Below are 27,797 nucleotides of genomic sequence, written 5' to 3'. Positions count from 1 at the left end.
CTCTTGCCTGGAAAATCCATGGACAGAGGAGCCTGGTAGGCTGCAGTCCATGGGGTCACTAAGAGTCGGACATGACTGAGCGACTTCACTTTCACTTTTCACTTTCATGCATTGGAGAAAGAAATGGCAACCCACTCGTGTTCTTGCCTGGAGAATCCCAGGGACGGGGGAGCCTGGTGGGCTGCAGTCTATGGGGTTACACAGAGTCGGACACGACTGAAGTGACTTAGCATAGCATAGCACTGGGCTATGACAAAGTATTTGCAATGTGTTTACCAGAAGATTGGTATCAGATATACAGAGATCCTAGCTAGTTAAGCAGATAGAAACCCACTGAAAAATTAAAAGGCAGTGTGCTTTTCCAGTTTTTCCCAAATAATTTTAAGCTTGGTAAAGCACATAAATACGCCATTCATCAAAAAAATAGATGATTGATCAACATGAAAAAGAAGCTAACCCTGGCTAATAGTGAAATTCAGATTTAGATAACCACATTTTATTCCTGATATTGCTAATGTATGGCTTGTTCTTTTTTGTCAAGCTTGCTAGAGGCTTATCAATTTTATTGATCTTTCCAAAGAAACAGCTTTTGGCTTCATTTGTTTTTGTTCTCAATTTCATTGATTTCTGCTCTTTTCTTTTTCCTTCATTCTTGAAGATGTGGTCTTGCTTTGCTTATTTTTTTCTAGTCTAAGATGGAAGCTTAGATTATTGCTGAGATCTTCTTTCTTAACATAAGCTGTCAATGCTAATCAGTTTCTTCTAAGCACTGCTGTAACTGTGCCCAAAATTTTTAAAGTTTTTTAAATTACAACATTTCATTTTTCTCCCATTTAAAATATCTTCTGATTTCTCTTGAGACCATCTTTTTGGTGGGATTATTTATGAGCAGGTTATTTAATTTCCAACTGATTTGAGATTTTCCCTTCTTTACTGATTTCTAGTTTAATTTCATCATAGTCAGAAACATGAGTTGTATAATTTTTAATGTAAGATTATTTTAATAACCAGGATATGGACTTGTCTTGATGAATGTTCCATGTGCAGTGAAAATTTTTTGTTCTTTTTTTTGGTAGAGTGTTCTATAAATGTGAGTTGGTTAATGATGTTGTCTAGCCCTTCTAATATCTTTATTAATTTTTTGTCTACTAGTTCTATTACTGATAGGAGTATTGAAGTCTTTATAAATTTGTCTAGTTCTCTTTTCAGGAGTCAGATGTGTTCCTTCATAATATTTTGCCTCAGGACAATTTGCTTTGTAGTTTTTAAATTTTTTTAATAGAGTAATAATTTTTATTTTCGGAGAAGGCAATGGCACCCCATTCCAGTACTCTTGCCTGGAAAATCCATGGACGGAGGAGCCTGGTATGCTGCAGTCCATGGGGTCGCGAAGAGTCGGACACGACTGAGCGACTTCATTTTCACTTTTCACTTTCATACATTGGAGAAGGAAATGGCAACCCACTCCAGTGTTCTTGCCTGGAGAATCCCAGGGACGGTGGAGCCTGATGGGCTGCCGTCTATGGGGTCACACAGAGTCGGACACGACTGAAGCGACTTAGCAGCAGCAGCAGCAATTTTTATTTTATTGTATAATCCATATTAAAGACAGTGATTTATATGGCTTCTGTGATGTATGGAGTATTAGCTATATCAAAGGCCCTGAGTCCAGGCTATAAAAACCTTAAAACTTTATAAGATGATTGGCATGTATTTTTGTTTAACTATTTATTTTTTTCCCTTTTACTGGAAGACCAGTTTAAGAGACTGCACTAAGAGGACAGAGGCAGATCAGTAAAATCCAGCCACCAGAGCCACTTTGTATTCTGTCATAGTGCTGCTGTCCCCATGCGTGCAGAGAACCCCAGTTCATCTTGCATTCTGTCATTTTGTAGAGATGCTGTCTGCCACGCTCCCCACAAGAGTCTGCCAGATTTTAGGAACATTCACACATTCACACTCTCACTGTTGGCACAGATGCTCGTCTCTTTGGAAGCTCTGTTGTTAGGGTCTGAGTGAAAGCCCACTGCTGTGTCTCCTCCACTATAGAACTCTTCTGCCTCTGACCAACTCTGACCCCAGGTGAGAAGAGGTTTCCCACATATCAAGCAGTTTTTCAACCTCAGCTGAGTGTCCTTCAGTTCAGCTCAATTCTGACACCATACTTGGAGAGAGTGGCAGGTCCCACGAGTTAAGGGCCCAGCCCCATGAGCCTGCCCCTATCCCAACTTCAGATGCCAATCACAGGTCCAGGCTGTCACCTGTGCTTCTGAGCAACCACCCCAGGACCCCCTCCTGGGGTTCAACTAATTTGCTAGAGCAGCTCACAGGAGTCAGAAAAGCAATTTATTTACTTGATTACTACCTTATTGTAGAGGATATAACTCAAAAACACCCAGATGGAAGACATGTAGGGGGCATGGTAGGGGAAAGGGTGCAGTTTCCCTGCTCTGTGGGCACCATTCTCACATCTCCACCTGTTCACTGACCAGAAAACTCCATGAACCCTGGATTTCTGGGTTTTACAGAGGCTTCGTCATATAGGTGTGAGTGATTAAGTCATTGGCTATTGGTGACTGACTCAATCTCCAGCCCCTCTCTCCTCCCTGGAGGTCAGAAGTTGGGGGTAGGACTCAAAGTCCCAACCCTTTCTTTGCACTCAGTTTCCCTGGCAACCAGACAGTATTCTTAGGGCTGGCCAAAAGTCACTTCAAAAATGTGTGTTGAAAAGGGAGCCTATTATGAGTGACAAGGCACTCCTTTCACCTTTCTGGCTCTGGAGCTGTTTCTGGGACCCAGAACAAATGACCGAATTCTAGAACTGCTGTTCTCATTCCCCCATGCTCCCAGCTTCCTTTGGTATCACTTCTCTCCTGTCTGAATACATCCTTTGGCTGTTTCTTTAAAGCAGGTCTTCTGGCTCTCAATTCTCTTAGTTTTCCTGCATCTGAGAATGTCTTTATTTCACCCTCATTCCTGAGGGACATTTCACTGGATATAGAATTCTAAGTTGACAGTTCTTTTCTTTCAGCACTTTAAGAAATGTGCCACTTACTTCTGGCCTCCATAGTTTCTGATGAAAAAAATGCATTGGCATATGAACTGTCCCCCTGTAAGTCACTCTCACTTTTCCCTGGCTGCGTTCAAGATGTCTGTTAGTTTTCATCAGTTAATGATGTTATCTGGGCTTGGATTTCTTGGGTTTATTCTGTTTCAGCTTCACTCAGATCACCTGGAAGGATTTTAGCCATCATTTCTGCAGATGATTTTAAAGCACTACACTTTTCCTCTTCTCTTTCTATGATTCCTATAACACAACCTGGAAACTTTTCTCCAGCCCTTTTCTGTTCTTCAGATTGGATGATTTGTATTGATCTATTATCTTTATTTTGTCATCTTCAACCTGCTATTCTGTCTATCTAGCAAGGTTTTTTTAATTTCAGTTGGAGTATTTTTCAGTTCTAATATTGTCACTTGATTTTCCTATTATCTATTTCTCTACTGAAAATTTCTAGTTTAATACTTATTTCAAGAGTGTGATCATTCATTTGAACTTTTCAATAACAGCTTCCTTCAAGGCTATGATGGCAGCTACTGATTGCCTTTTTCCATGATAGCCATTTTCATGGTTTCATATGCTGAGTAATTTGGAGTGCCTCATAGGTATTTTGAATATTACATGATGAAATACAACCAAGTCCTATGGAGAATGCTGGCGTTTTTGTTTTATCAAGTAATCAATCTGTTTAGGCTCAGGCCCCAAGTCCTGGCATGCTGGTTCCAATGCCAGTTCAGCCTTCAAAGCTTTTGCAGTGCTCTTTGGACCTGCCTCACATGTACAGAATTTTGTGGTCAGTCTGAGACCTGAGGAGGGGTCTGCCAGGCAGCCCACTCTCAAAGGTGCTTGGCTGGCTAATTAGGATCAGGGGGACAGTATGAACAAGGAAAGCAGGTGAGGGAAAGCTGGGGAGTTACAGAATATGCATAGCATTATTCCATATTTGTGCAAAAAACAACAACAACAACAACAGTGTATATGTACCTCCAAGTGCCTGGGAAAAAAGGTCTGGTTTCCTCTAAGAAGGGATGTAGAATATTGGTGAGGGGGTGGTATTGAAAGGAACTTTGACTTTTTACTCTACACTTCTCTTTGAGTTAGGGCTTCTCTGGTGGCTCAGTGGTAAAGAATCTGCCTGCCAGTGTAGGAGACTTGGGTTTGATCCCTGGGTCAGGAAGGTCTCTAGAGAAGGAAATGGAAACCCACTCCAGTATTCTTGCTTGGGAAATCATATGGACAGAGGAACCTGGTGGGCTACAGTGCATGGGTTCACAACGAGCTGAATGCAACTGAACAACAAATCTCTTTAAGCTTCTTTTGCCCATGCCCTATCCCTTTTGTAATTTTCAAAGCAATAAGGTATGAGGGAAAGACTGGGAAAATGTGGAGTTTAATTCAAAGTGTATACACAGAAAGTATCTCTTCCTGGATGTAATATACCTTACTAAATATTTATCTAATGAAAAATACATTTAGGAGTCCATATAATCATCGAATTCTCTTCAACCATTAATGTACTAATCAGAATTACTGCCCACAAAACAGAAGCTTAGCCTGTAGTATTAATGAACTTTATTCACATTTTTCCAAGTAACTACAATATTAAATACAAGCTAAAAGCAACACACAGTTCTTAGAAAACACAGCCCCAAATGCCCACCGCCTGAGCTCTGTGACTCTAGGTGCCCGGCCTTAGTGCCTTCAGAATGTTAAAGTGAGTGCAGTGCTCAAAATACACATACAACAACAACACAGGCAGACAGCTCTGAAAAACAGTTCTGCTAATTATAAAGAAATCCAAAAAGAGGCCTCTAGTGTCTTCACTCAGGTGTCCTGACTTTCAAAATGGAAATAAATGATAAAGGAGCAGCTTTCTCCTCTCACACCAGCAGGCTGGGAGGAAACCTGGGCCTCAACCCTGGACGTGGCTCCTCTCACGGAATTTGGTACTAAGTAAACAGAGTGGACAGCTCCCTATTCAGCCTATTGTACAAAATCCATTTCAAATATTATACATGGTTACACGTTTAGGACCACTTTTTAAATACTACTTAACTGATCACAAGACTATGGTAAGGACCCATGAGTCGGGCATTGGCAATTTGATCCCAAACCAACTACAGAATCAGACTGTATAAATATTAGCACCATTTTTTATCTAGTCCAGTGAAACGTAAGAGTGCCCACTGAGCTATTTTCCACTGAAGTAGTCAACAAGACAGTTGTTTTCACTTTTAACATATGCTTGGCCCCTCTTCCTCTTTGCCAGCAATACATTTGAACACTCTGATGAGCAAGTACTGACATTTCCGCTGATGAAGTTGACGTCCGCACAGCCTCAGCGCTCAGAAGCCGCCTTTCTGCTGTGCATTGTAGCTGGGTCACGCAAACTCAGCCAGCTACGACGGGCAACAGAAAGGCGGCTTCTGCTGTGCATTGTAGCTGGGTCACGCAAACTCAGCCAGCTACGACGGGCAACAGAAAGGCGGCCGTTCAGTGCTGAGGCTGTGCGGATGTAGACGTCATCAGCGGAAATGTCAGTACTTGATCGTCAGAGGAAATGTCAGTACTTGATCGTCAGAGTGCTCAGAGCTTTCAGATTACTAGCAATCTACATCTGATAAACCAATGACAAAGCTATTTCATAAGAAGCACACAAATGTGTGCTTACTACATTACGAGCAATTCAGATAAACTACACCCTATTTTACTTTTAGTAGACTTTAAAAGAAATGTATATAGGTACTTGGGAATTTTCTGGCCATGGGGGAGTACAAGCATTTGACACCTCATAAATAGAGCAGTCTTCTAGGTTTTAAAAGCAAGAAAAAGGACAGATTCCTATTCTCATTCACCTCAGTCCAGCAGAAGTATTCAGGTGTTACCTACTATTTTATTATTGCTTTTAGTAAACACAGAAAACATGTTACAAGTTGTTTTAATTAAGAACTTAAAAACTAAAATTTTAAAAGGAGACTCTTATGCAGCAGTTATTTCAATCTATATTTTAAATATCACTGGATTCTCAGTTTCAAATTTTTCAACATGAAAGGCAATTTTAAATTACCTCGCTGTTTCATAAGCTGTCTTAAGGAATAAGAACATGATCACAATGACATTAGTGAGAAGGAAAAAGTAGGACATCAAGTTGTTACAACTTAAAAATTTTTGTAGGTTCAAAAGATCATCTTTACCCCTAAAGAGAAAGAACAAAATGAAACCCTAACCAACCAATGGCTTGGACACAGGAAGGGGACTCCCAGTTACTTCATATTGACTCATTCATTGTTCATGCACATTAAAAACACTTTAAAAAATCTTGTTCATTGGTCCTCTACTTAAAAGGGGGGGAAATACTGGCCAATATCACCCTCTAGGTTCTTCCAGATCTGCATGTGGAGTTTGCAGTAGTAATTAACCATATTAAATACAAGTCTGTGTTTTAAAGGAGAGAGTCTGGTTTGCTCAGGGTCTTGAGGGGTCGGGTTTCTAAGGCAGTCCATCAGTGTAGACCTGAGCTACTCCCCACAGCCTCTTCCTAAGACTGTCAGCTACAAGGGGAACAGAACACTGGAGCTGGTAGTTGAAACTATACATGCCGGAAGTGGTCTTAAAGGCAGTTCCCACCACATTACCACAGAAATTTCATCTTTAGGTACCTGGAGTGTTTAAGGATTATAATAACAGCAAGATTCACCAGAATCCCTAGCAAGGACATTTTGGACAACACATAGACCTTTCTCTTACTAAACATACATCATAGTGACTAGGAGAGCTCTCTATATATTCACCTCAAAATAACGCAAATATTTTAAGTTGTTTCTAAAAGCTCATGATTCTTCAATACAAATTTGCAAAGCTTAATATGATTGTGTAAGATGATACTGTGTGAAGATTTTACATGGAATGAAACATTTTTGTAGAAATCAACCACAATACTTTAAAGACCCAGAGTAAAAATATCAAGGAAATGCTCAAATGCACATCAAACACCAAATTTTCATTCACACATCTCTACATGGTAAGCTGGCAAAGAACTTTTTTCTCTCTTATCAGGAATTTAGCATTCATCCTTACTGTAGATTCCTATCTCTGCTGAATGGAAAAAATGTTTCTCAAAACCACTTTCTACCCCAAAAGCAAATGTACTGGAGAGAAGGAAACACTTCATTGAAATGCTCACATCTATGCCCATACACACAGCAGCATCCCCTCACATTAGCTTCTACACAAAACCTACCAGCTAGGAACCTGTGAGGAATGTATTTCAACCAAAAGTCTGAACAATGTGCATCATCAAGGCTTTGTTATTGGTAATTCCATGGAGGAGAAAAGTAGGGGTGATCCACATCTCTAATAGGTAGCTTAAAATCTGTCCCCCACTCCCGGTAAGCAAGACAATCTCAATTTACTAAGTAAAAGTTCAGATTTTAAATTGTAAGTATCATTGCTAAACTCTTCTAGAAGAGGTAAAAGTCCACAGTGGGTGACTGCCAAAAGGCGAGACTGTAGCAAGTGACTGGTACCCCATTAAGTGTCCTTAAAAAATCTCAATTAAAAAGTGACTCTTTGACTCAAAAGAAACTTCAGTACTACTTCTAAACACTTCATTTACTGGAATGCACTTGAACTAAACTATTAATATAAGTGCCTAGATGACAATTTAAAGAGAAAAGATGACCCTCACCCAGCCCGGATAGTTCTTAAATATCACAGTCCACATGAAGTGGTACTTGAACTGAAACGCAAAAAACATTAAATTGTTTAGGAACTACCAATGTTCTACAATACTTTCACTATACATGGAATCAAAAGTAGTGTTGAAACTCACTTTTAACTTGATGTTCAAAGCAAACTACACATAAGGAAAGGGAATCTTCTGTGGCAAGCTGGTGTGACCTTACCAGCTATGGAATCTGAGAAGCTGTTCAGAACAGGAGGAAAACAGGCTTCACCTAAACTGAGCATAGATACTGAAGTTAAGCATCTGTCAGCCATTTAAAGGCATTTGGTGTCAGTATCTTAAAAGATTAAGATGCTTTAAAACAAAACCCTTATAAGAATATCAAAGATTTAGGGAATTCTCCTCATAAATAACCAAATTTCTATGGCTTCAGTTGTCACCCTACTGCTGAGGTAGGTGACCAGGATTCATCAAAAGAGACAATCTTTTGGAAATTCCCCAAGAAAAATCTTGCATAATCAGTTGGTTTCTTAAACCTGTGTCCAATTGCTTTTGATAGTTTTTGTCTTGTTCTTTTCTTTCATTTACACTTTTAAAAAGAGGTTGTCCAAGCAACTGTTCCTTCCCTCAAGCTCTGGCAGAGTAGCATCTCATATACTCTGTCATCCATGGGTTCTCTGAGGAGGCAGGCTTGACCCGCCTATTTTTCTCCACATCAGCAGAGTGAGCCCGCTGCCTCTGAGCCGCCAGCCTCCTCTTCTCCACCTGCCTTCTGTTCTTGGCTCGCAATGCTGATTCATGGATCTAAGGGGAGTCAGAATGAATGAACAGTCACTCAAGTGGCTTTGGCACTAATTTTCCAGAATATTCACAATGAAGCTTCCTCCAGGTCACCTGCAGCAGGGCAGAGGCAAGTCAGTCTCACCATATTCAGGACTTCTGTGAATAAAAGTTTCTCCAGAAGAGCCATTCCCCTGAGTTCTGTCTTACCCATTGTCAGCAATACAGAAACTAGGCAACAGAAAATGTCCACCGGACTACATTTCAGTTTAAATGGTAAGCAACTAATCTACATGTGCCTTGAGAAACTGCCTCTGGAAAAGGATTGGAACTCCTTAGCATTAAGCAAGAATAAGTATTCCATTGAAGGAATTTATATATTTTATAGCAAAATACTAAAAGATTTCAAGATTTTACCACCTAGGTGTTTAACGAACCCCATTCAACTTAACTCCACAGGATTGCCAGAGGACAACTCTGTTATCTCAAATATCACTCCAAACAACACTATCTGCTAGAGTTCAGAAGTCTGTTCTGTAAACTTGGACTGCAGTATTTAATGAGAATTCAAACAGCCTGCACCTCTGCTTCTCTTCACTCCTTTGCTTTGGGCTGGTGGATGCTGTTAGCACTAACACAATCATTGCTATATGACCCCACACGTGAGGCGCCCTCATCTGCCTTGTTCTCAGGTCTTTGCATGGGGACATGCCAGGCCTGGGTCCAAGGAGAACTAAACCTTGGGGGAGGGATGATCAGGGGACATGCAATCACTCTAATTTAATCCAAAGAGAAAACAGGAGTCTAGATAGATGTGGAGAACCACAGAAGATGTGATCTGATAGACAGATAGCAACAAAGGGGCTGAGGCGTGAGATGCCAGTTATCAAGCCCAACAGAGCAGGAGCCTCTCAGGAGGCCAGAGGCAAATCTAGACTGGCAGCTGCTAGCCCTGGCTGTGCCCCTCGGCTATACCTCCTGGGCCCCAGGAACTTGAGAGCCCTGCGTCCTGCCCCTCCTCCACCTGGCTCGGTGTCAGTAAAACCTTCCAGCTACCAGTTCAGTTCAGTTCAGTCCCTCAGTCGTGTCCGACTCTTTGCGACCCCATGAACTGCAGCACGTCAGGCCTCCCTGTCCATCACCAACTCCCGGAGTTCACCCAAACTCATCTCCATCGAGTCAGTGATGCCATCCAGCCGTTTCATCCTCTGTCGTCCCCTTCTCCTCCTGCCCGCAATCTTTCCCAGCATCGGGGTCTTTTCCAATGAGTCAGCTCTTTGCATCAGGTGGCCAAAGTACTGGAGTTTCAGCTTCAGCATCAGTCCTTCCAATGAATACCCAGGACTGGTCTCCTTTAGGATGGACTGGTTGGATCTCCTTGCAGTCCAAGGGACTTGCAAGAATCTTCTCCAGCACCACAGTTCAAAAGTATCAATTCTTCGGCACTCAGCTTTCTTCACAGTCCAACTCTCACATCTATACATGACCAGTGGAAAAACCATAGCCTTGACTAGACCACAGTCCAACTCTCACATCCATACATGACCACTGGAAAAACCACAGCCTTGACTAGATGGACCTTTGTTGGAAAAGTAATATCTCTGCTTTTCAATATGCTATCTAGGTTGGTCATAACTTTCCTTCCAGGGAGTAAGCGTCTTTTAATTTCATGGCTGCAATCACCATCTGCAGTGATTTTGGAGCCCAAAAAAATAAAGTCAGCCACTGTTTCCACTGTTTCCCCATCTATTTCCCATGAAGTGATGGGACCAGATGCCATGATCTTAGTTTTCTGCATGTTGAGCTTTAAGCTAACTTTTTCACTCTCCTCTTTCACTTTGATCAAGAGGCTTTTTTTTAAGTTCCTCTTCACTTTCTGCCATAAGAGTGGAGTCATCTGCATACCTGGCTCGGTGTCAGCAAAAACTCCCAGCAAAACCCCAATCTCTAGGCAGCTAACATCCTGCATCCTGTTTGCGATCAGATGCCCAGTCCTGGGCTTTCCTTGGCCCATCTGAGACCTACCATGTCCCAAAACATCACAGCAACCACAGGTATGATAGCCAGGGGCAGCCAGGCCAACCCCACCCTCCAGGGGAAAGCAGAGCAGCCCGTTCACTGGCACCTACCTCATGCACGGGTGCAGAAGCACAGACGTTGTGAGTTTTCTGGCTTCCTGTATCCGTCTGTTTCTCTCCCCACCCATAGAGGGCAAACGGGTGCCTGTGTTCTTTTATTCTAGTGGATGACCTCTGAGGACTCTTGGTTTTCCTGCTTCCTCGGGCAGCTAAGGCACTTGGTGGTTGCTGAGGGTCAGTACTGCTGGCTGATTTTTCAGGGTCTCTCATCCTGATCTGTCGTTCAGGTTTCTCTTTTACATCTTTCACTGGCAGTGCTTTTTGAAAAAGGAGATAGAACAGGATGAATGCTTTAAATTCAGGTTTACATACAATTACACATAATTTAAATATTTGGGATGAAAAATTCATAATGCCTAATTAAGTAACTTTTTTACTTACAGCTTGATTCTACAAGTTTCACTTAAAATGGACAGACAGAAACAAGTTAGTCTATCTCATTTTAAAATCAACAATAAATACCAAGACTGAACCAAGCCTATTCAAAAGTAACAACCATCATTCGCATTCTGAGATTACGAGTCTCAATTGAATACTAAAAGCTAAAAGGCTAGAAAACACCAGGGCCTAATGGCTTTCCCCATGATAAATCCAGTCATTTACCATCTTGCTTCAGGGACAGATTTGGACTGGCGGCAATCATTCATCAGCTGCAAAGGGTTAGTTTTCAAGTTACTCAACTGGAGTTTCAGGATTGTACTGCTTTGTCATGCTCCAAGACTATGGAAAATGCTCCTTTCAGCTCTCCCGAGCTCCTTATAAGAGCTGGCTGGTGACCTTAACATGAAAAGCCCTCCATCACAATAAGGAGCGTTTTCCATAGCTCCTCACCTCCATGTACAGCTGCATGCACCCAGGGGGAGGAGCTGGGAAGAGGGCTCTTATTCATGACAACATGAACCAGGGCCCCTAGCCTACACAGTCCTAAATCTGGCATCAAGGCTGGTAAAACTCTGGTGGGGAATGCACTGCACACCTGAGGTGTACTCAGACATTCAGGACACACTCCAGAACATAGCTGTTTCCCCCTTATGACTGCCCAATCATTATTTTTACAACCATTTGTATAGTCCTATATGATCTTATAATCTTATGTGATCTTATACAGGTTGTATTCCTTGTGTAAAGCCCCAGGGAGCCTATGTTTTAATCTGAGTAAGAGCTCCTGCGCATCCAGGGCACCACTTTACAGACCCCCTTGCTCACATCTGTAGAAAAGCCCTTGCTCCTGAGGCTCCAGAATTTGGCTCTAGGTAGTGATTTTACAGGTTCCCCTTCCCAAACCGCATCATCTTTAGGACGCACTCATGTCCCTCACTCAGTGGACCCTTCCCTGATGACATCCATGTGATCCAGACACAGCACACGTGTGTGCACCCTGACACATCACCTGCATTCTGTCTTCAGCAATGACCTTTATCTACCAAGTCATTTCCTTATTACTAAGCATTCTAAGGAGTAGATAGCACGCATCCAGCCCTGGGGTTCAGTGCTTTGCATGGCTGTGCACCGTATCTATAAACCCAGCACTCAGGCTGTCTGGGGACACATGAGATACCAGTCTTATACTGAACCCTGAGAACCCAAATCCCCTCATCACTCACTCTTCTGAGTGATGTGTCCTCACCTCATCCTCTTCCCTCCCCTGGATCTAGGTAGAAGGGAAAGAGCCCATCAGGACCAAGACAACGGGAAGTAGAAGGGGGTCCATGCCTGGCGCAGTTACGACACTGAGAGAGGGGGAAACAACTCAACGCATCTTCAGGGATTCATTTCCTTCTCTTCCTCTCCAGCCCCCATATGTCTAACTCAGACCTTCCAGGGAGCATGTCCCAGAAGATGATAATGATTTGGCTCACGGGACAAGCTGAAGCCAACCAAGGAGAGATTAGGAAAGAGAATTCCAGCAAGTGGGGAACTGGCTTCTACAAAGACATGAAGAAAAGAAAGAATAATTAAAAATGCCAGGTACACAGAGAGTCTATGGGTGAAGGCATGAGTGGGTAGCAGTGGGGAAATAAAGACCTTCTATGCCAAACACAGGAGTTTTATCTTTTCCTAAAAATGAAGAAGAATCACTGAAGGATTTTAGGCTGAAAAATGCTATGGTCCTATCTGCATTTCAGGAAGGCGGCATCTAGCAACAAACGTGCCCCCAAAGAGGTGGGGGCAGAAAGCATGGAGAGTCCAGGGTAGGGGGCAATGCTGGCAGGGGCCAAGCAGGGAGAAAAGGACCAGATAGTGCCCGCCACACCTGGCTGGTGCTCGGACTCACCTGGGCACCTGTGAACTGGGAGGTGGTACCCCAGCCTCTCCAGAGAGCCACAGAGGGCTAGACGGGCAGCTGAGTGGGTGACAGACACAAAGCAAATGCTGGGAGGCAAAGAGGAATCTTGGGGCCCCCTACAGGGGTTGGGAGTGGATGGTCACACTATCCTCCAGCAGAAAGCCATCAAAGATGGGAAAAGGGTACTTGACGACTCAGGTATGAGACACCCCTGGGACCACCACACAGGCCACAGCAGAACCCTTAATCAGGGGCCCAAAAGAGAATTTGGAATAGGAGAGAGTCATAAGCAGGTAGGTGGGGGCTGAGGCTCAGACACAGAGCAGATCCCCCAGAATGAACACAGAGTCAGCAGAAGGGGAGCAGAGGTTGGCCCCCTGGACAGCTGAGCCGGTAGAAGGGATGAGGAGAGCCAGAGAGGAAGCCAGGGAAAAGAACAGCCAGCAAAGTCTAGAAGCTTCCAGGAGAGAAGCTGGAGAAGGATGTTCAGAAAAGGACAGAACAATTAACAGAGCCAAATTTTACAAAGAGGGCAGGAGAATGAGGACAAAACAAGACTGGGCATTCTAGGGTTTAAGAGACACAAACTACTATGTAAACACAAATAGCTACAAGGGCACATTGCACAGCACAGGGAATACAGCCAATATTTGTCTAGCTCTAGATGGAAATCATGAATCACTATGTTGTACACCAGGGCTTCCCTGATAGCTCAGTTGGTAAAGAATCCGCCTGCAATGCAAGAGACCCCAGTTCAATACCTGGGTTGGGAAGATCCACTGGAAAAGGGATAAGCTATCCACTCCAGTATACCTGGGCTTCCCTGGTGGCTCAGCTGGTAAAGAATCCACCTGCAATGTAGGAGATCTGGGTTTGATCCCTGGGTTGGGAAGATCCCCTGAAGAAGGGAAGGCTACCCACTCCAGTATTCTGGCCGGGAAAATTCCATGTATAGTCTATGGAGTTGCAAAGAGTTGGACATGCCTGAGCGACTTTGACTTTCATGCTGTACACCTGAAACATATAAATCAAATATACCTCAATAAAGAAACTGGATGGTTAAGTGTTATGTTAGGTGTGCTGCATCACAATTAAATAAAATAAACGAACATAAGATAAAATATTTACACAAGTTTTGTAAAAGACAGACTTGGGTCTGGGCAGTCAGGCTGTCTCACGTGACCGAGAGGAGCACAGGCGATAGGGAGAGCCAGGTCACAGCAGGTTGCAGATCAGGGGGACCCCAGTGATCTCCTCACCATGGATCACTGAAAGGTCTGACATTAAAAACAGCAGTGTCCACCGGTATCCAACACAAGAAACTGAAATCCTCTCTAGGGAGCCTGGGTCTCAGATTATTCCTACAGATAATTTTCTGAACACAACAGTGAGTGTCCTGGGGATGACCAGTCACACAGGAGACAAGACGATAAGGAAGTCCAGCAGGAGCAAGAGACTTGGGGAAATGGGGTTATCACTAACAGACCATAAAACTAAAAGAAGAAGCACAAGCTCAAAAATATCTGCAGCAGAGAAAAAAGATGGAAAACAGAAGAGATAGAACTTATCACTATAAAATTAATACTTATACAACTCTTGAAACAGTGCCTGGTACAAGATAAGTGTATATATGTTTCAAAATCCTATTCAAAGTTTTAAATAAAGCCATTTCCAGGCAAATAAAAATAGTGTTTGTGGAAAAACAGTTATTGTGGAAGATTCTAATAGCACCTTTCTCAGTAACTGACAAAAATCAACTCAGCCTTGACTTAGGACTATGCTGTTCATTACAAAAGCCATGAAGCAGAGGTGACCTAAATATAAGTTTACATTAATTAAAATTAGCTAGAAACAAATTTTCACTTCCTCAGTTATACCAGAGTTCAAGTGCTCAAACATATGGCTCATGGTTAGCCTGTTTCACGGTCCAGACAGAGAAACTGCCCATCATTACAGAAAGTTTGACTTGAACAGAATGATTTTTAAAACTATTTGAACAAAATTAACACATTTGACCCAATGGGTACATACAGAATACTGCACTCAAAACCACAGAATACACAATCTTATCAAGCACATGCGGAACATTTACAAGAATTTACCCAGCCAAAGCTATAAAGAAACTCTTAACATAGTCACAAAACTGGAATCATACAGTATGTATTCTCTGACTTGTGCAATTGAGCTAGATCGTGCTCATGCTCAGTCACTTGAGTCATGTCCAACTCTTTGTAACCCTATGGACTGTATAGTCTGCCAGGCTCCTCTGTCCACAGGTTTCTCCAGGCAAGAATACTGGAGTGGGATCTTCCCAACCTAGGAATCAAACTCCCATCTCCTGCTTACAGATATCCGGATTCAGTAAAGCTGAGCCACCAGGGAAGCCCTAATTAAGCTAGATACAACAGCAAAAATATCTTTCACAGTCTCCAGCTATAGGAGAATTCCCTGGTGGTCCAGTAATTAGAACTCCATGCTTTCACCACTGAGGGTCAGAGTTCAATCCCTGGTTAGAGAACTAAGATCCTGTGAGTCTCATGGCATGGCCAGTAGATAAATAAAATCTCCAGTTATAAAATTAACATTTCTCTTTTTTTCTTAAATTGAACTACAATATGGTATTAGTTTTAGGTTACAGCAAAGTGATTCAGTTATATAGATACATTCTTTCAGGCCACTTTCTACTATAGGTTATTATCAGATATTCTATATAGTTCCTTGTGCTATACAGTAAATCCTTGTTACTTATCTGTTTTATACATGGTAGTTTTTATCTGTTAATCTCATACTCCTAATATATCCCTTTCCTTAAAAACATTTCTAAATAATGCATGGGTCAAAAATAAATCATATTATTTCACAAAAATGTAAATGTTCTCCATGTCATTGAGCTATGCACTTAAAAATTGTTAAAATGATAATTTGTGTTGTGTGTTTACTACAATTTTTAAAAAGAAAAAAGTAATAGCGATAGAGAACATAATCCCATTCTTATTAGAAATATTTCTAAATTTCTTGATTAAGTACAATGCAGCTAAAGAAGTAATCAGAAGTAAATCTAGAGCCTTAAATCAATATATCAAAAAGAAAAAAAGGCAAGGGAAGAAAAAAAAATCAATGATAAGCATCCATCTTAAAATGTTATAAAAAGGGCTTCCCTGGTGGCTCAGTGGTAAAGAATCTGCCTGCCAATGCAGGAGACATGGATTTAATCCCAGTCCAGGAAGATCCCACATGCGACAGAAGAACTAAGCCTGTGCACCACAACTGCTGAGCCTGTGCTCTAGAGTCTGGGAACCCCAACTGCAGAGCCCACGTGGGACAACTGCTGAAGCCTTTGAGCCTTAGAGCCTGTGCTCCACAATGAGAGAAGCCTGCACTGCAATGAAGAACAGCCCCACCGCCGCAACTAGAGAAAAGCCCGTGCAGCACGAACCCAGCACAGCAAAAATAAAAATAAATTTAAAAAATAAAAAAATAATAGTAAAAAATTTATAAAAATAAGCACTAAAAAATGAAACTAAGGGGAAAAAATCATGAATTAATAAACACATAATAAACAAAACCGATATGGCCAAGGGTTAGCTTGGAACAAAAATGAACAGAATTCACAAACCTCTAGCAAGACTAATAAAGAAAGAGGGTAAAAAATAAAAATAAGTAAAAATAGAGCAAATGAGGCCATCAGGTTAAATGTGCCCTGGTGACACAAGATTACAGGCCCTTCGTCTTCAAACCCCACTAAAGTGAAGGAACAAAGGCCAAAGAGGGAAAGGACAACGAGCAAGCAGGCAAAGACACCAGACAAATTTTGGAAGGTGCAAAGTGATGAAGACTTAGAAATGACTCACGGGACTCAGCAGGAAGATGCAAACTCCCTGCAGGAGAAGGGCCCACAGGACACCGTGGAGCTGTGCAGTAACTGGCATTGAGGCACCAGACTTCCCAGAAGGCTACGCCCAGCATCAGTCAGTGCCCCAGGCCATGTGCTCCAATGACAGCTTAACAAGGATGTGCCTCGGCTGAGAACCAGGGTCCCTGCTGCTTGCCCTTGAACCTGGGCAGATTTTTGTGAGCAGAGAATGGGGTGAAAGAGGTGGCACATGGCTCCTGGAAATAAGTCATGATGGGCAATACAGCAGCTGCCCAGCTCTCTCTCAGGAGTGCTCACTGTTAGAGGCCGGCCTGCAAGTGATGAGGAGGGCCAGGCACATGAAGAAGTCACCTGCAAGTGTCCTAGCAGACAGCTGCAGTCAGCACGCAGCAGAGAGAAGGCACACCCTGTGCGTTGGCCAAATTCTAATTTACAGAAACCATGAGCTCACAGGTGAGACCTGGAACCTGAAGTACTAGTTTCCAGGGTAAGCCTGTTGTGCAGCAATGGATACTCCCTCAACAGTCCTTCCTGTGGTCCTCAAGGCCGGTGGCTGCCCCCCCGCCACCTCACCCCATAGCCCAGGTCCCTAAAGGAGGAGGACCAGCGGGCAGCAGGCACAGGAGAACTGAGGGGGGCAGGATGAAAACAGGATGGCGTGGTAAAGAATGGGGTCCCTCCTCCTTTCCCCCAGCTCTGTTCCCAGGATGCTGACAGCCAGGCTCAGGCCCTCCCAGGCAGGAGGATGGAGGAGCAGTGTCTGGTAAGCTGACAGAAGAACAGGCGGGTACTGATGTGGGCAGCCCCCAGAAAAGCAGCAGAGTCCCCCTAAAATTTACAGTCACAAGCTCCTTCATGCACACAGCTCCCAAAAAGCCCTTCAAGCTTCCCTCTTAAATAAGCAGACAGGCTAAAAGCAAGCATTAGAGTACATCCTTTAATAAGAAAGAGACCAAAACAAAGAGGAAAAAACTAGGCTTGGAATATAAGAGAGCTCTCAAAGGATATTTATGGCTTGGGGAGGGTGGGTGGGGGAGGGGAGTGGAGGGGGAGTTAGAGAAAAGGATGCTATTTTTTATTAATTTTTAAAAGAACACTTGGGACAAAAAAAAACAATCTCTTTGAAATTAAAAACCAGAATGGTAGAATTTAAAATTTCAACAGAAAATTTTGAAGATAAAATTGAAGCATTCTCAAAACAAAACCAAAGTTCCAATTTTTTCAAAAATAAATAAATAAAAATATTAGAGGTTTGCTCCAGGAGGTATACAAACCAGCTAAAAATAACTATCAAGAAAAAAATGGATAGAAATTTTAAAAAAGCTTTTAAAATGTTTTTTGGCCTCTCTGAATGGCATGTGAGATCTTAATTCCCTGACCAGGGATCAAACCCATACTCCTTGCAATGGCAGCATTGAGTCATAACCACTGGCCCACAAAGGAAGTCCCCAGAACAGAAATTATTTTAAACAGTACCTGAAAATAAATGTTTCTAGATTTAAAAGGCTCACCAAGGGATTCCCCTGGCAGTCCAGTGGTTAACTCTGTGCTCCCAATGCAGGGAGTATAGGTTCAATCCCTGGTCAGGAAACTATATCCCACATGCCATGCCACGAGGTGTGGCCTAAAATAAGTTTTTTTAAAAAACTAAATAAAAAGTCCCACCAAGTTATCAGCCCAATGAACAAAAAATGACACATAGTATTTTAGAATACCTAGGATAAAGGGACGGTCCTAAAACTTAAAAAAAGAAAAAGGTCACGTATCCAAAAGAAGTGTTGGAATGACATGGTACTTCTCAACAATAAGACCAAAACCTAGGATTCAATATAATACCTTCATATACTGAAATATCTAACCTAGGAAGTCTCTGTCTTGCCCAAATGGCAATCCAGCCTTGGATAAAGGCATTTTTAGACTTCAAGGTGACAAAATTTTCACTTCCCTTTTAACACTTCTCAGGACTTACAGAAGATGTGCTCCACCAAAAGGAAGGGAGATTGGAGGCTTCTAGAACAGGGATTAGATAAAGGAGGAAAGCAAAAGGAATACTTGGCAAACATGAAGAGAAGTCCCAGCTTGACAGCAGTGTCAGACCTGGACAGCTTAAAGTCTAAATTAAAACAATAGAGTCAAGGGTTCCCCAAAATTATTTCCCCAAGGAAAATAATGCAACAAATCAACACCTAATGTGCCTGGCATATAACAAGTTTCACAGTCCCACCAGACTATTTCTGGCTAAATTATAAAAGGAAAAAGAAAAGCAAATATACAAGTAAAGCAACAATTACCTCTAGGCAAAACATAAATAACAAAATATAATCAAAATGTACTGTATGGATTATCTGCAAATAACACAGAGCCATGATCATCCAAATATAGAATACTACTTCAGTGAAATAGTCATATAGTTAATACTGTGGGACAAAAGAGGTGCTTGTGTATGTCTAGGTGGGAAGAAGAGAGGGTTTGAGGAATGGCCAAGCTAATATCTTAAACTAAATCATCTCCCATTACGGGAAGTCAATATACAATTTTCAAAATAAAAAAGCCAACATTACTCTGAATGAGAAAATCATTGGCCACAGCATTGAAAAGAAAGGTAAAGAGTTACTCCAGGGAGCAAGGGGCATGGGTGGTGAATGGGCCAGGATTACTTTTTCATTTTAAGTATACTTTTAAAAATTCTGCATATGCATAACTGGTTTAAAACTAAAATTTAATTTAAAAAGAAATGTAAATATGAAGAAAAGAATTGGACACATTCTAGACACTCTTGAAAGCATGATGGCTACAGAGAGAAGGCATTTCATGTGAACAAGCATTCCACACCCACGCCCACACCCACGCCCAGGCAATTTCCCAGCAGCTTTTTAGTACCATCTCTTAAATAAGAGCAAGAAGCCAAGAATCATTAGACATTTGAGGAAAGCTGCTAACTTGAAATACAGGATTACAAATTAAATTAAAACACACACACACACACACACATCCAGAGAAAGGGAGCGGAAACCTGTGCCAAAGAAACATGCAAAAACTAAAAACTCCTAGTCCTCAGCAGGACAAGGGAGGATACTATACGTACAAATCAAGAACAGAATACTATTTTTTAAAGAGGATTAAAGAGAAGGAGAGAAGGAAGGAAAACCCAGAAAACAATTCAACAGTTCTTAAGACAGATGGATTGGAAGCCAAAGTAGAAAATTAGAGGATATATTTGTAAAGTCTAACATCCAACTAAGGAGTTCAGAAAGAAAAGAGAAAAAAATAATAGTAATAAGAAAACAATTCAAGAAAACTTCCCAGGATTACAAGATAGGAGTTTGATTTGCAAGGATTCATGAAGCACATTAGAGGAAAACAGGCCTAGACAGAGGATAATTTTCAGAACACAGAGGACAAAGAGAAGACCCTAGAAGTTTCCAGAGGAGGGAACATGTTATCTATGAGGGATTAAGAGTGAGAACGACACGGGAGTATAACAGCAACTACAGAAGTGCCAGTACCAGACAGCACTGCCTCTAGATTTCTTAGAGACAAAAACTTCCAACCTAGAATTTCATGCCTAATCACAAACTTACTGAATTGTGAAAGGGCAGAATCTTTTGACATGCAAGATCTCAGAATATTAAGCCTCTCACACACTCTTTCTCAGGAAGGTACTAAAGATAATCTCTGCCAGGAAAGGATAAACCGGGCAAGATGATGTGAGAGGCACACAACAGAGGGTCCTACCAAGCGGGAAGGCAGGGAGTCCCTGGGATGGCGGCCAAGAGCCCTCCCAAGACGAAACAAGGCAGCAGGCTGCCAGAGCAGCAAGCAGGCCAGGTGGAAGTAGGTCAGAGGCCCTGGGAGGGACGTCTTAAGATAGGGAGGGTGACAGTGAACCTGATGCATTGGTGGTATTCCAACAGAGAGAAAAGGGAATCACAGCAAACAAGATAGGGTAGCTCTAAGCAACCTCTTCCATAGGCCCTGCTGCTGCTAAGTCGCTTCAGTTGTGTCCGACTCTGTGTGACCCCATAGACGGCAGCCCACCAGGCTCCCCCGTCCCTGGGATTCTCCAGGCAAGAACACTGGAGTGGGTTGCCATTTCCTTCTCCAATGCATGAAAGTGAAAAAGGCCTTCTCCGACAGGCCCTAACTGAATGTAACTAATTCTATGATGACTATACCAGAAGGGTGAGGATGGACCAGGTGTATGGGTTAGGAGATCACTAAAAAGAATTAAGGGCTTCCCAGGTAGCTCAGGGAGAAGGCATTGGCACCCCACTCCAGTACTCTTGCCTGGAAAATCCCATGGATAGAGGAGCCTGGTGGGCTGCAGTCCATGGGGTGGTGAAGAGTCGGACACGACTGAGCGACTTCACCTTCACTTTTCACTTTCATGCATTGGAGAAGGAAATGGCAACCCACTCCAGTGTTCTTGCCTGGAGAATCCCAGAGAGGGCGGAGCCTGGTGGGCCGTCATCTATGGGATCGCACAGAGTCGGACACGACTGAAGCGACGCAGCAGCAGCAGCAGCAGCAGGTAGCTCAGTGGTAAAGAATTCACCTGCCAATGCAGGAGATGTGGGTTTGATCCCTGGGTCAGGAAGATCCCTTGGAGGAGGAAATGGCAACCCACTCCAGTATTCCTGCCTGGGAAACCCCATGGACTGAGAAGCTTGACAGGTTGCAGTCCATGGGGTTGCAAACAGTTGGACATGACTGAGCAACTGAGCACACTACACAAAAAGAATTAAAGCCAATTAATAGATGGTACTAAAAACTCAACAACAACAACAACAAATCAACAAATCTTAATAAAAGCCATGTTACTTGGAAAAACAGAATTACACACCAAGGAAAAACCAGAGGACTGGGAAGTGGTCACCTAGGGAATAGGTTAATTGGTGTGGGGGAGGAGGGTTGCTGTATCTCTGTACTAAGCCATATATAACCCTATGATTCTATGTGTACATATGGCTTCAGTAAAGACAAGAACTAAATGTTTATGTTTCATAGAAACTCAAAAGAGTGCTCATCATTCTGTCCACTTAAAAACAAGGACTTTCAATCCTGCCAGACATAGGGATGAACAGAGGCTTGATAGGCATGAGCAAAGCAAAAGATCCTGGGATGGGGAGTCCAGAAACATTTTTTCTTCCCAGATTCCTAAACCAGAAATATTAACAAAGAAGAAATAACTACCTCAGCCAGCCCCTGGGAGGATTCAGTGTCTCTAAGGGAACAAAAATAATCATGAACTCTTACGAACACAAGCCCCATACTCCATACTACAATGCTGTCTAAAAACTGCATTTATATACACCTGGAAATAACTGACATCTCTTTCATAAGCAATGAAGAGAAAGAACCAAGGAGAGAGAAAAGCTCATTCAGTCTGATAAAATGCATCTCATAATTGAGCTAGTAGCTCAGTGCCCCATACTCTCCCCATCTTCTGTTATTCAAATTTCTAGCAAAGGTCAGGAATCAGTGGGAATTCACAAGTAACATGAGGATGAAGGGGCAGCCCTGCCACATGATGAACCGAGAACAGCTGGAAACAGTATAACAAGACTCAACTTCCTCTCTTCCTCAGCATCTCACAGACAAGCTAGGATGAGAGTCAAGAGAAAAATCTGATCAGAGTACCACTTACAAGGCGGTAAACAAAAATAGTCACCAATCGTTGATTCTGAGCTTCTATTCCTTCATCTATAAAATCGAGGTAAACGAGGTAAAAACTCCCTTGGTAAACGAGGTAAATGGTCCTCCCTCTTAGAATTGTTTTGAGCGTTGACTAAGAAAATATATACTCTAAGATCGGAGACTGGATGCATGACAAGCTCTCAGGCCATTTTAGTTATTTGGCTGGGGTCTCTTTAAAACTGAGTGACGTCGGGTGGTGCCTGACCCAGGTTAGAGTAGAATAGAACCCCACGGGGTTCCTCCAGGCTGAATCTGGGGCATTCATTCAACTGGGCCCTGAGCACCAGCGGCCGCTCGGCCCGCCCCACTCTCCGAGAGCCCGCCGGCAGGAGAGAAGGTGCAGGGCCCCGACGGGAGCAGCAGATGCACCACCCCCAAGAGCCATTTTCCAGCTGCCGCTCCCCAAGCTCACAGTAGCAGCTGGAGGAGGGGAGGCGAGCAGCCGAGAGGACCTGGCATTTAGAAGGATTATCTCCCAGCAGCCGGGACTTATGCAACAGTCTGTGGAAACAAATACAAAATATTCCCAAGGGAAAGCGCGGCCAGATCAGGGAGTTAACACAGAAAACAACAGCCCCAATCACAGGACAATGCGCGTAGCTCACAGAGGTTAGTTCCTAACCTCTGGCCGTCTGATGAAAGCTGGGCTCCTCTCATAAAACAAATGAGCGTTTAGAAATAAATAGAAAGGAGTTTAGCGGTCCAGAAGCCATCAAGGCTACCTGGTGAAAATCTGGACTTCGCCAGCGGCAAGTCTACGGCGTTCACAGCTGGCTCAACCCAGAGACACACTTTATGGAAATACAGGGTCGGAGGGCGGGGGCGGGGCCGCCACCTTCCTTATTTTGTCAAGGGTGGCGTATTCTCCGCCTACCAAAAATAGATTAAATAAAATTAAGAAAGAGCTCGCCCTGAGCTCTCACTGCGAGAAACGGCTGCGCGGTTCAGGAGACGCAAGAGCAAATCCAGTCCCGCGAGCTGGGCCCTCGCAGCCCCCTCCCCAGCCCGGTACCTGGCAGCGCCGCGTCCTCTGCGTCCACGGCGTCCCTGGTCTCCGCGTCCCCCGCGGCCTCCACCTCCCGCTCCTCCGGCCCTACGCGCCCCTCAGGCTCCGCGGGCGGCGGCGGCGGCGGCGAGGCCGGGGCGCACTGGGGCGCGGGGGCCCCGGTGCCCGACGACGCCGAAGACGCCGAGTCGTCCGAGGCGCCGGCCTGGCCCCAGTCGTCCCAGAGCCACGGCGCGTGCGCCTGCTCCAGCAGCCGGCGACCCAGACGGTAGTGGCGCAGCGCACGGTAGCACGGCCCGTACTCGTCCCAGCGCGGCTCCTGGTAGCGCTTCATGTACTCGCTCTTCACGCCGCTCCCCGGGGACATGGTGCCGCACGTCGGCCCCGAATGCCCGCCTTTCCGCGCCGCGCGGTCGCCTACAGGACCCATGACACGACACAGAGGCGCGCCCCACCCCTCCGCCAGCCCAGCCCGCCGCGACGTTTAAACCCAGAGCCCCGCCCGGACGGGGCGGGCTGGGGCGGAGCGTGGGAAGTGGGGTAGGGAGCGGGGGCGGGAGTGTGGGGGCGGGGCGTGGGGCCGAGGGGCGGAGGGAGAGCGCGGCCCGCCTGGGGAGGGGGCGGAGACCTGGGAGGGCGGCCCGGGGGCGAGGGAGGGCCGAGCGGCCTGGGCTGCAGGGCTCGGGGTCACCGGGGAGGGCGGCTCGCGAGCTCAGAAGCCAGAGGCCGCGGGAGCCCGCGGATGGGAGGTGAAAGAGGGAGGCGTGGGCGCGGGGAGCGGGGCGGCCTCTGGGTCTTCGGAGCGGGATGTGTGGGCAGGAGGGGCAGCCCCGATTACCTCCTTCTTGTACCTCCAGCCCCGCGGCTCCGGCGGGTCCTCGACGCGAGTGGCGCAGCAGCCCGGATCCGCCCGCTCTCCCAGGGCTTTCCTGCCGAGCAAGATGTCGCTCCTGCTGCAACCGGTAGGGGAAGGCGCCGCCTCAGTCCCGGGAGCAGTCGTCTCCCGCGCGCGCTCCCGGTCCCCGGCCCCCACCCCTCTCGGTGGGGGCGGCGACTTCGGCGCCTGGCGTGGGCTTGCGGGCGACTTGGCTGGCCCAGGACCCTAGCCAGGTCCCCGCCCGCCCGAGGCGCCCACGAACCTCGTTGTGGGAGGCGCTGCCCCTGGCCCCCGCCGCGTCAGGAGGCGTCAGGGAACGGAGCCGCCCACCAGCCCGCGACGTTGTGTGTTCTCTTCCCGACACTTGCCAGGGTCGCGCTCCCAGAAACAACCCCAAGTGCGCGCGTTGGCTCTTGCTTCCTTTCCTCTGTTCACAACACCTGTTACTCTGGCTTTAACTCCTTTCAGTGCTTTGGTGCAACTCCTTTCTTGTCTACGCCCCCGAACATTTTTTGAAGCTATTGATTGAAACTGCCAAGCCACCCTCCCAGAGACCCAGGTGCACAGAAAACCTTGGTGGACTCGGTTGCTTTGTGCTAAGTATACAGTGTTGTCCTGATTGTTACAGTTTCCAGAGCGGTCCCGTGCAGCTTCTTCCCCTTTATGAAAAGGAGCCTGGATACATTAGTAACAAAGATTTGGAAGAAAAGAAGTTCAGTTCAGTCGTTCAGTCGTGTCCGACTCTTTGCGCCCCCATGAACCGCAGCACGCCAGGCTTCCCTGTCCATCACCAACTCCCGGAGTTCACTCAAACTCATGTGCATCGAGTTGGTGATGCCATCCAGCCATCTCATCCTCTGTCGTCCCCTTCTCCTCCTGCCCCCAATCCCTCCCTCTTAACATCAGGGTCTTTTCCAATGAGTCAACTCTTCGCATGAGGTGGCCAAAAGTGTTGGAGTTTCAGCTTCAGCACCAGTCCCTCCAATGAACACCAGGACTGATCTCCTTTAGGATGGACTGGTTGGATCTCCTTGCAGTCCAAGGGACTCTCAAGAGCCTTCTCCAACACCACAGTTCAAAAGCATCAATTCTTCAGTGCTCAGCTTTCTTCACAGTCCAACTCTCACATCCATACATGACCACGGGAAAAACCATAGCCTTGACTAGACAAACCTTTGTTGGCAAAGTAATATCTCTGCTTTTCAACATGATATCTAGGTTGGTCATAACTTTCCTTCCAAGGAGTAAGCGTCTTTTAATTTCATGGCTGCAATCACCATCTGCAGTGATTTTGGAGCCCAGAAAAATAAAGTCAGCCACTGTTTCCACTGTTTCCCAATCTATCTGCCATGAAGTGATAAGACCAGATGCCATGATCTTCGTTTTCTGAATGTTGAGCTTCAAGGCAGCTTTTTCACTCTCCTCTTTCACTTTCATCAAGAGGCTTTTGAGTTCCTCTTCACTTTCTGCCATAAGGGTGGTGTCATCTGCATATCTGAGGTTATTGATATTTCTCCCGGCAATCTTGATTCCAGCTTGTGCTTCTTCCAGCCCAGCGTTTCTCATAATGTACTCTGCATATAAGTTAAATAAGCAGGGTGACAATATACAGCCTTGACATACTCCTTTTCCTATTTGGAACCAGTCTGTTGTTCCACGTCCAGTTCTAACTGTTGCTTCCTGATCTGCATATAAGTTTCCCAAGAGGCAGGTCAGGTGGTCTGGTATTCCCTTCTCTTTCAGAATTGTCCATAGTTTATTGTGGTCCACACAGTCAAAGGCTTCGGCATAGTCAATAAAGCAGAAATAGATGTTTTTCTGGAACTTTCTTGCTTTTTCCATGATCCAGTGGATGTTGGCAATTTGATCTCTGGTTCCTCTGCCTTTTCTAAAACCAGCTTGAACATCTGGAAGTTCATGGTTCACGTACTGCTGAAGCCTGGCTTGGAGAATTTTGAGCATTACTTTACTAGCATGTGAAATTAGTGCAATTGTGTGGTAGTTTGAGCATTCTTTGGCATTGCCTTTCTTTGGGATTGGACTGAAAACTGCCTTTTTCCAGTCCTGTGGCCACTGCTGAGTTTTCCAAATTTGCTGGCATATTGAGTGCAGCACTTTCACAGCATCATCCTTCAGGATTTGATATAGCTCAACTGGAATTCCATCACCTCCACTAGCTTTGTTCGTAGTGATGCTTTCTAAGGCCCACCTGACTTCACGTTCCAGGATGTCTGGCTCTAGGTGAGTGATCACATCATTGTGATTATCTGGGTGGTGAAGCTCTTTTTTGTACAGTTCTTCTGTGTATTCTTGCCACCTCTTCTTAATATCTTCTGCTTCTGTTATGTCCATACCATTTCTGTCCTTTATTGAGCCCATATTTGCATGAAATGTTCCCTTGGTATCTCTAATTTTCTTGAAGAGACCTCTAGTCTTTCCCATTCTGTTGTTTTCCTCTATTTCTTTGCATTGATCGCTGAGGAAGGCTTTCTTATCTCTCCTCGCAAAGAAGTTGGGGGAAGTCAAAACATTAGCAGTTAAAAAGCAGGCCTAGGTTCTGGCTTCCATACTGGATTTCCTTCAACTCGCGTCTGTTTTCCCTTCTGCCTCCACCTCCTGTGCCGCCCTGCATCATAACCAAAAGATCCGTAGGTAGACAGTGCCCAAGCAGGACAAGTCAGCCCGTTCTGAGACCTTGAAGGTTGTTGTCCAGAAGTCATTAACACTAATTGTTAACCGCAGTTTTCTGGAGAAACACTTGTGACCTCTGTTGTTGACACCCACATGGTGGCCCTGATTTCTCCCCTCCCCAACTTTATGTTCTATAGCTTGAAATATCCCAGGAACCTGCTAATGCATTTCTCTTTAAACTGGTTTCCCCTGGCTGCAAACAAAAGAACCTTAATAAATATATTAATAATGTGGGGGAAATGATGATGTGCGGTTACATAAAAAATTCAGAACACAATCTGTTTCAGTTAGCTTTGGTTGCATAATTAAGTACCCCAAAACTTGTGGTTTAAAACAAAAGATGTATTACTTCTCACAGTTCTATGGGTTAGCTAGGCCATTCCAAAGCTGGTTTCACTCTGCTGGTTTAGACTCGAACAGTTGCATTCAGCTGAGGGAGAACTGGTCTGGAAGGTTCAACATGGCTTTACTCACATGCCTGACACTGGGGCTGGCTGTGGGCTGGGCTGTCTTGATATCTTCCCTGTATTCTTGTCCCCCAGGAGGTTAGCCTAGCTTCTTCACCTGGCCCTTTCTTCTAAGAGGTTAATAGCAGAAGTTGGAAGGCCTCTGAAGGTCTTATACGTCTCTCTGCTGCAAGCTAATGCTCAAATAAGTCCCAAGGCTAGCCCACATTCAGAGAGCAAGAAACTCCACCTCTCCCTG

General features: G+C 44.7%; 2 protein-coding genes and 1 long non-coding RNA gene across 9 annotated transcripts in view; 2 read left to right on the top strand and 1 right to left on the bottom strand.

The window, feature by feature from the left end:
* Positions 1-12,698, top strand: part of RAB4A (RAB4A, member RAS oncogene family) — a 71,061-nt gene extending 58,363 nt beyond the window's left edge. Inside the window, exon 8 of one of the 2 annotated variants that reach the window (XM_086381680.1) lies at positions 12,454-12,698. The gene's annotated coding sequence lies outside the window, so the exon portion shown is untranslated. Of the gene's footprint in view, positions 1-12,319 lie in introns of both variants that reach the window. The other variant, XM_086381679.1, reaches the window with a different exon arrangement.
* On the bottom strand, positions 4,616-24,507 carry CCSAP (centriole, cilia and spindle associated protein). Of its 6 annotated transcripts, none has more exons than XM_086381676.1 (4): positions 24,376-24,507; positions 23,531-23,941; positions 10,652-10,917; positions 4,616-8,546 (listed from the first exon to the last, which is right to left on the bottom strand). In XM_086381676.1, the coding sequence occupies exons 2-4, from the start codon at positions 23,889-23,891 to the stop codon at positions 8,370-8,372; spliced, it is 804 nt and encodes a 267-aa protein (XP_086237802.1). In that variant the 5' UTR covers positions 23,892-23,941; positions 24,376-24,507; the 3' UTR covers positions 4,616-8,369. The 6 variants fall into 6 exon arrangements, 4 of the variants coding, with proteins under 4 accessions (XP_086237802.1, XP_086237801.1, XP_086237800.1 ...); XM_086381675.1 differs by having other exon boundaries at positions 24,363-24,492; XR_015156706.1 differs by lacking the exon at positions 24,376-24,507 and adding an exon at positions 13,709-13,798 and having other exon boundaries at positions 7,789-8,546; positions 23,531-24,070.
* The window catches only part of LOC147343296 (uncharacterized), a 47,901-nt gene continuing 44,258 nt past the window's right edge, over positions 24,155-27,797 (top strand). The window contains exons 1-2 of the long non-coding RNA XR_015156712.1: positions 24,155-24,273; positions 24,382-24,486. This is a non-coding gene — a long non-coding RNA (uncharacterized LOC147343296). The remainder of the gene's footprint in view (positions 24,274-24,381; positions 24,487-27,797) is intronic.

The sequence above is a fragment of the Bos grunniens genome, chromosome 28 (genome assembly GCF_055505025.1).
Source record: "Bos grunniens cultivar Pamir isolate PY7600 chromosome 28, Bosgru_T2T1.0, whole genome shotgun sequence".
NCBI lineage: Eukaryota > Metazoa > Chordata > Mammalia > Artiodactyla > Bovidae > Bos > Bos grunniens.
Note: the sequence above shows the minus strand (reverse complement) of the source record. Positions and strands in the feature narration are given on the sequence as shown.

Excerpts from the sequence above, each read along its gene's own strand:
- CCSAP (XM_086381674.1), bottom strand. The coding sequence starts at position 23,954 with ATGGGTCCTGTAGGCGACCGCGCGGCGCGGAAAGGCGGGCATTCGGGG. Across the intron at positions 10,918-23,530 it reads AGAGGACGCGGCGCTGCCAG|CACTGCCAGTGAAAGATGTA; the intron begins GTACCGGGCTGG and ends TTTTTCAAAAAG. Across the intron at positions 8,547-10,651 it reads CTTCTGCACCCGTGCATGAG|ATCCATGAATCAGCATTGCG; the intron begins GTAGGTGCCAGT and ends GACTCCCCTTAG.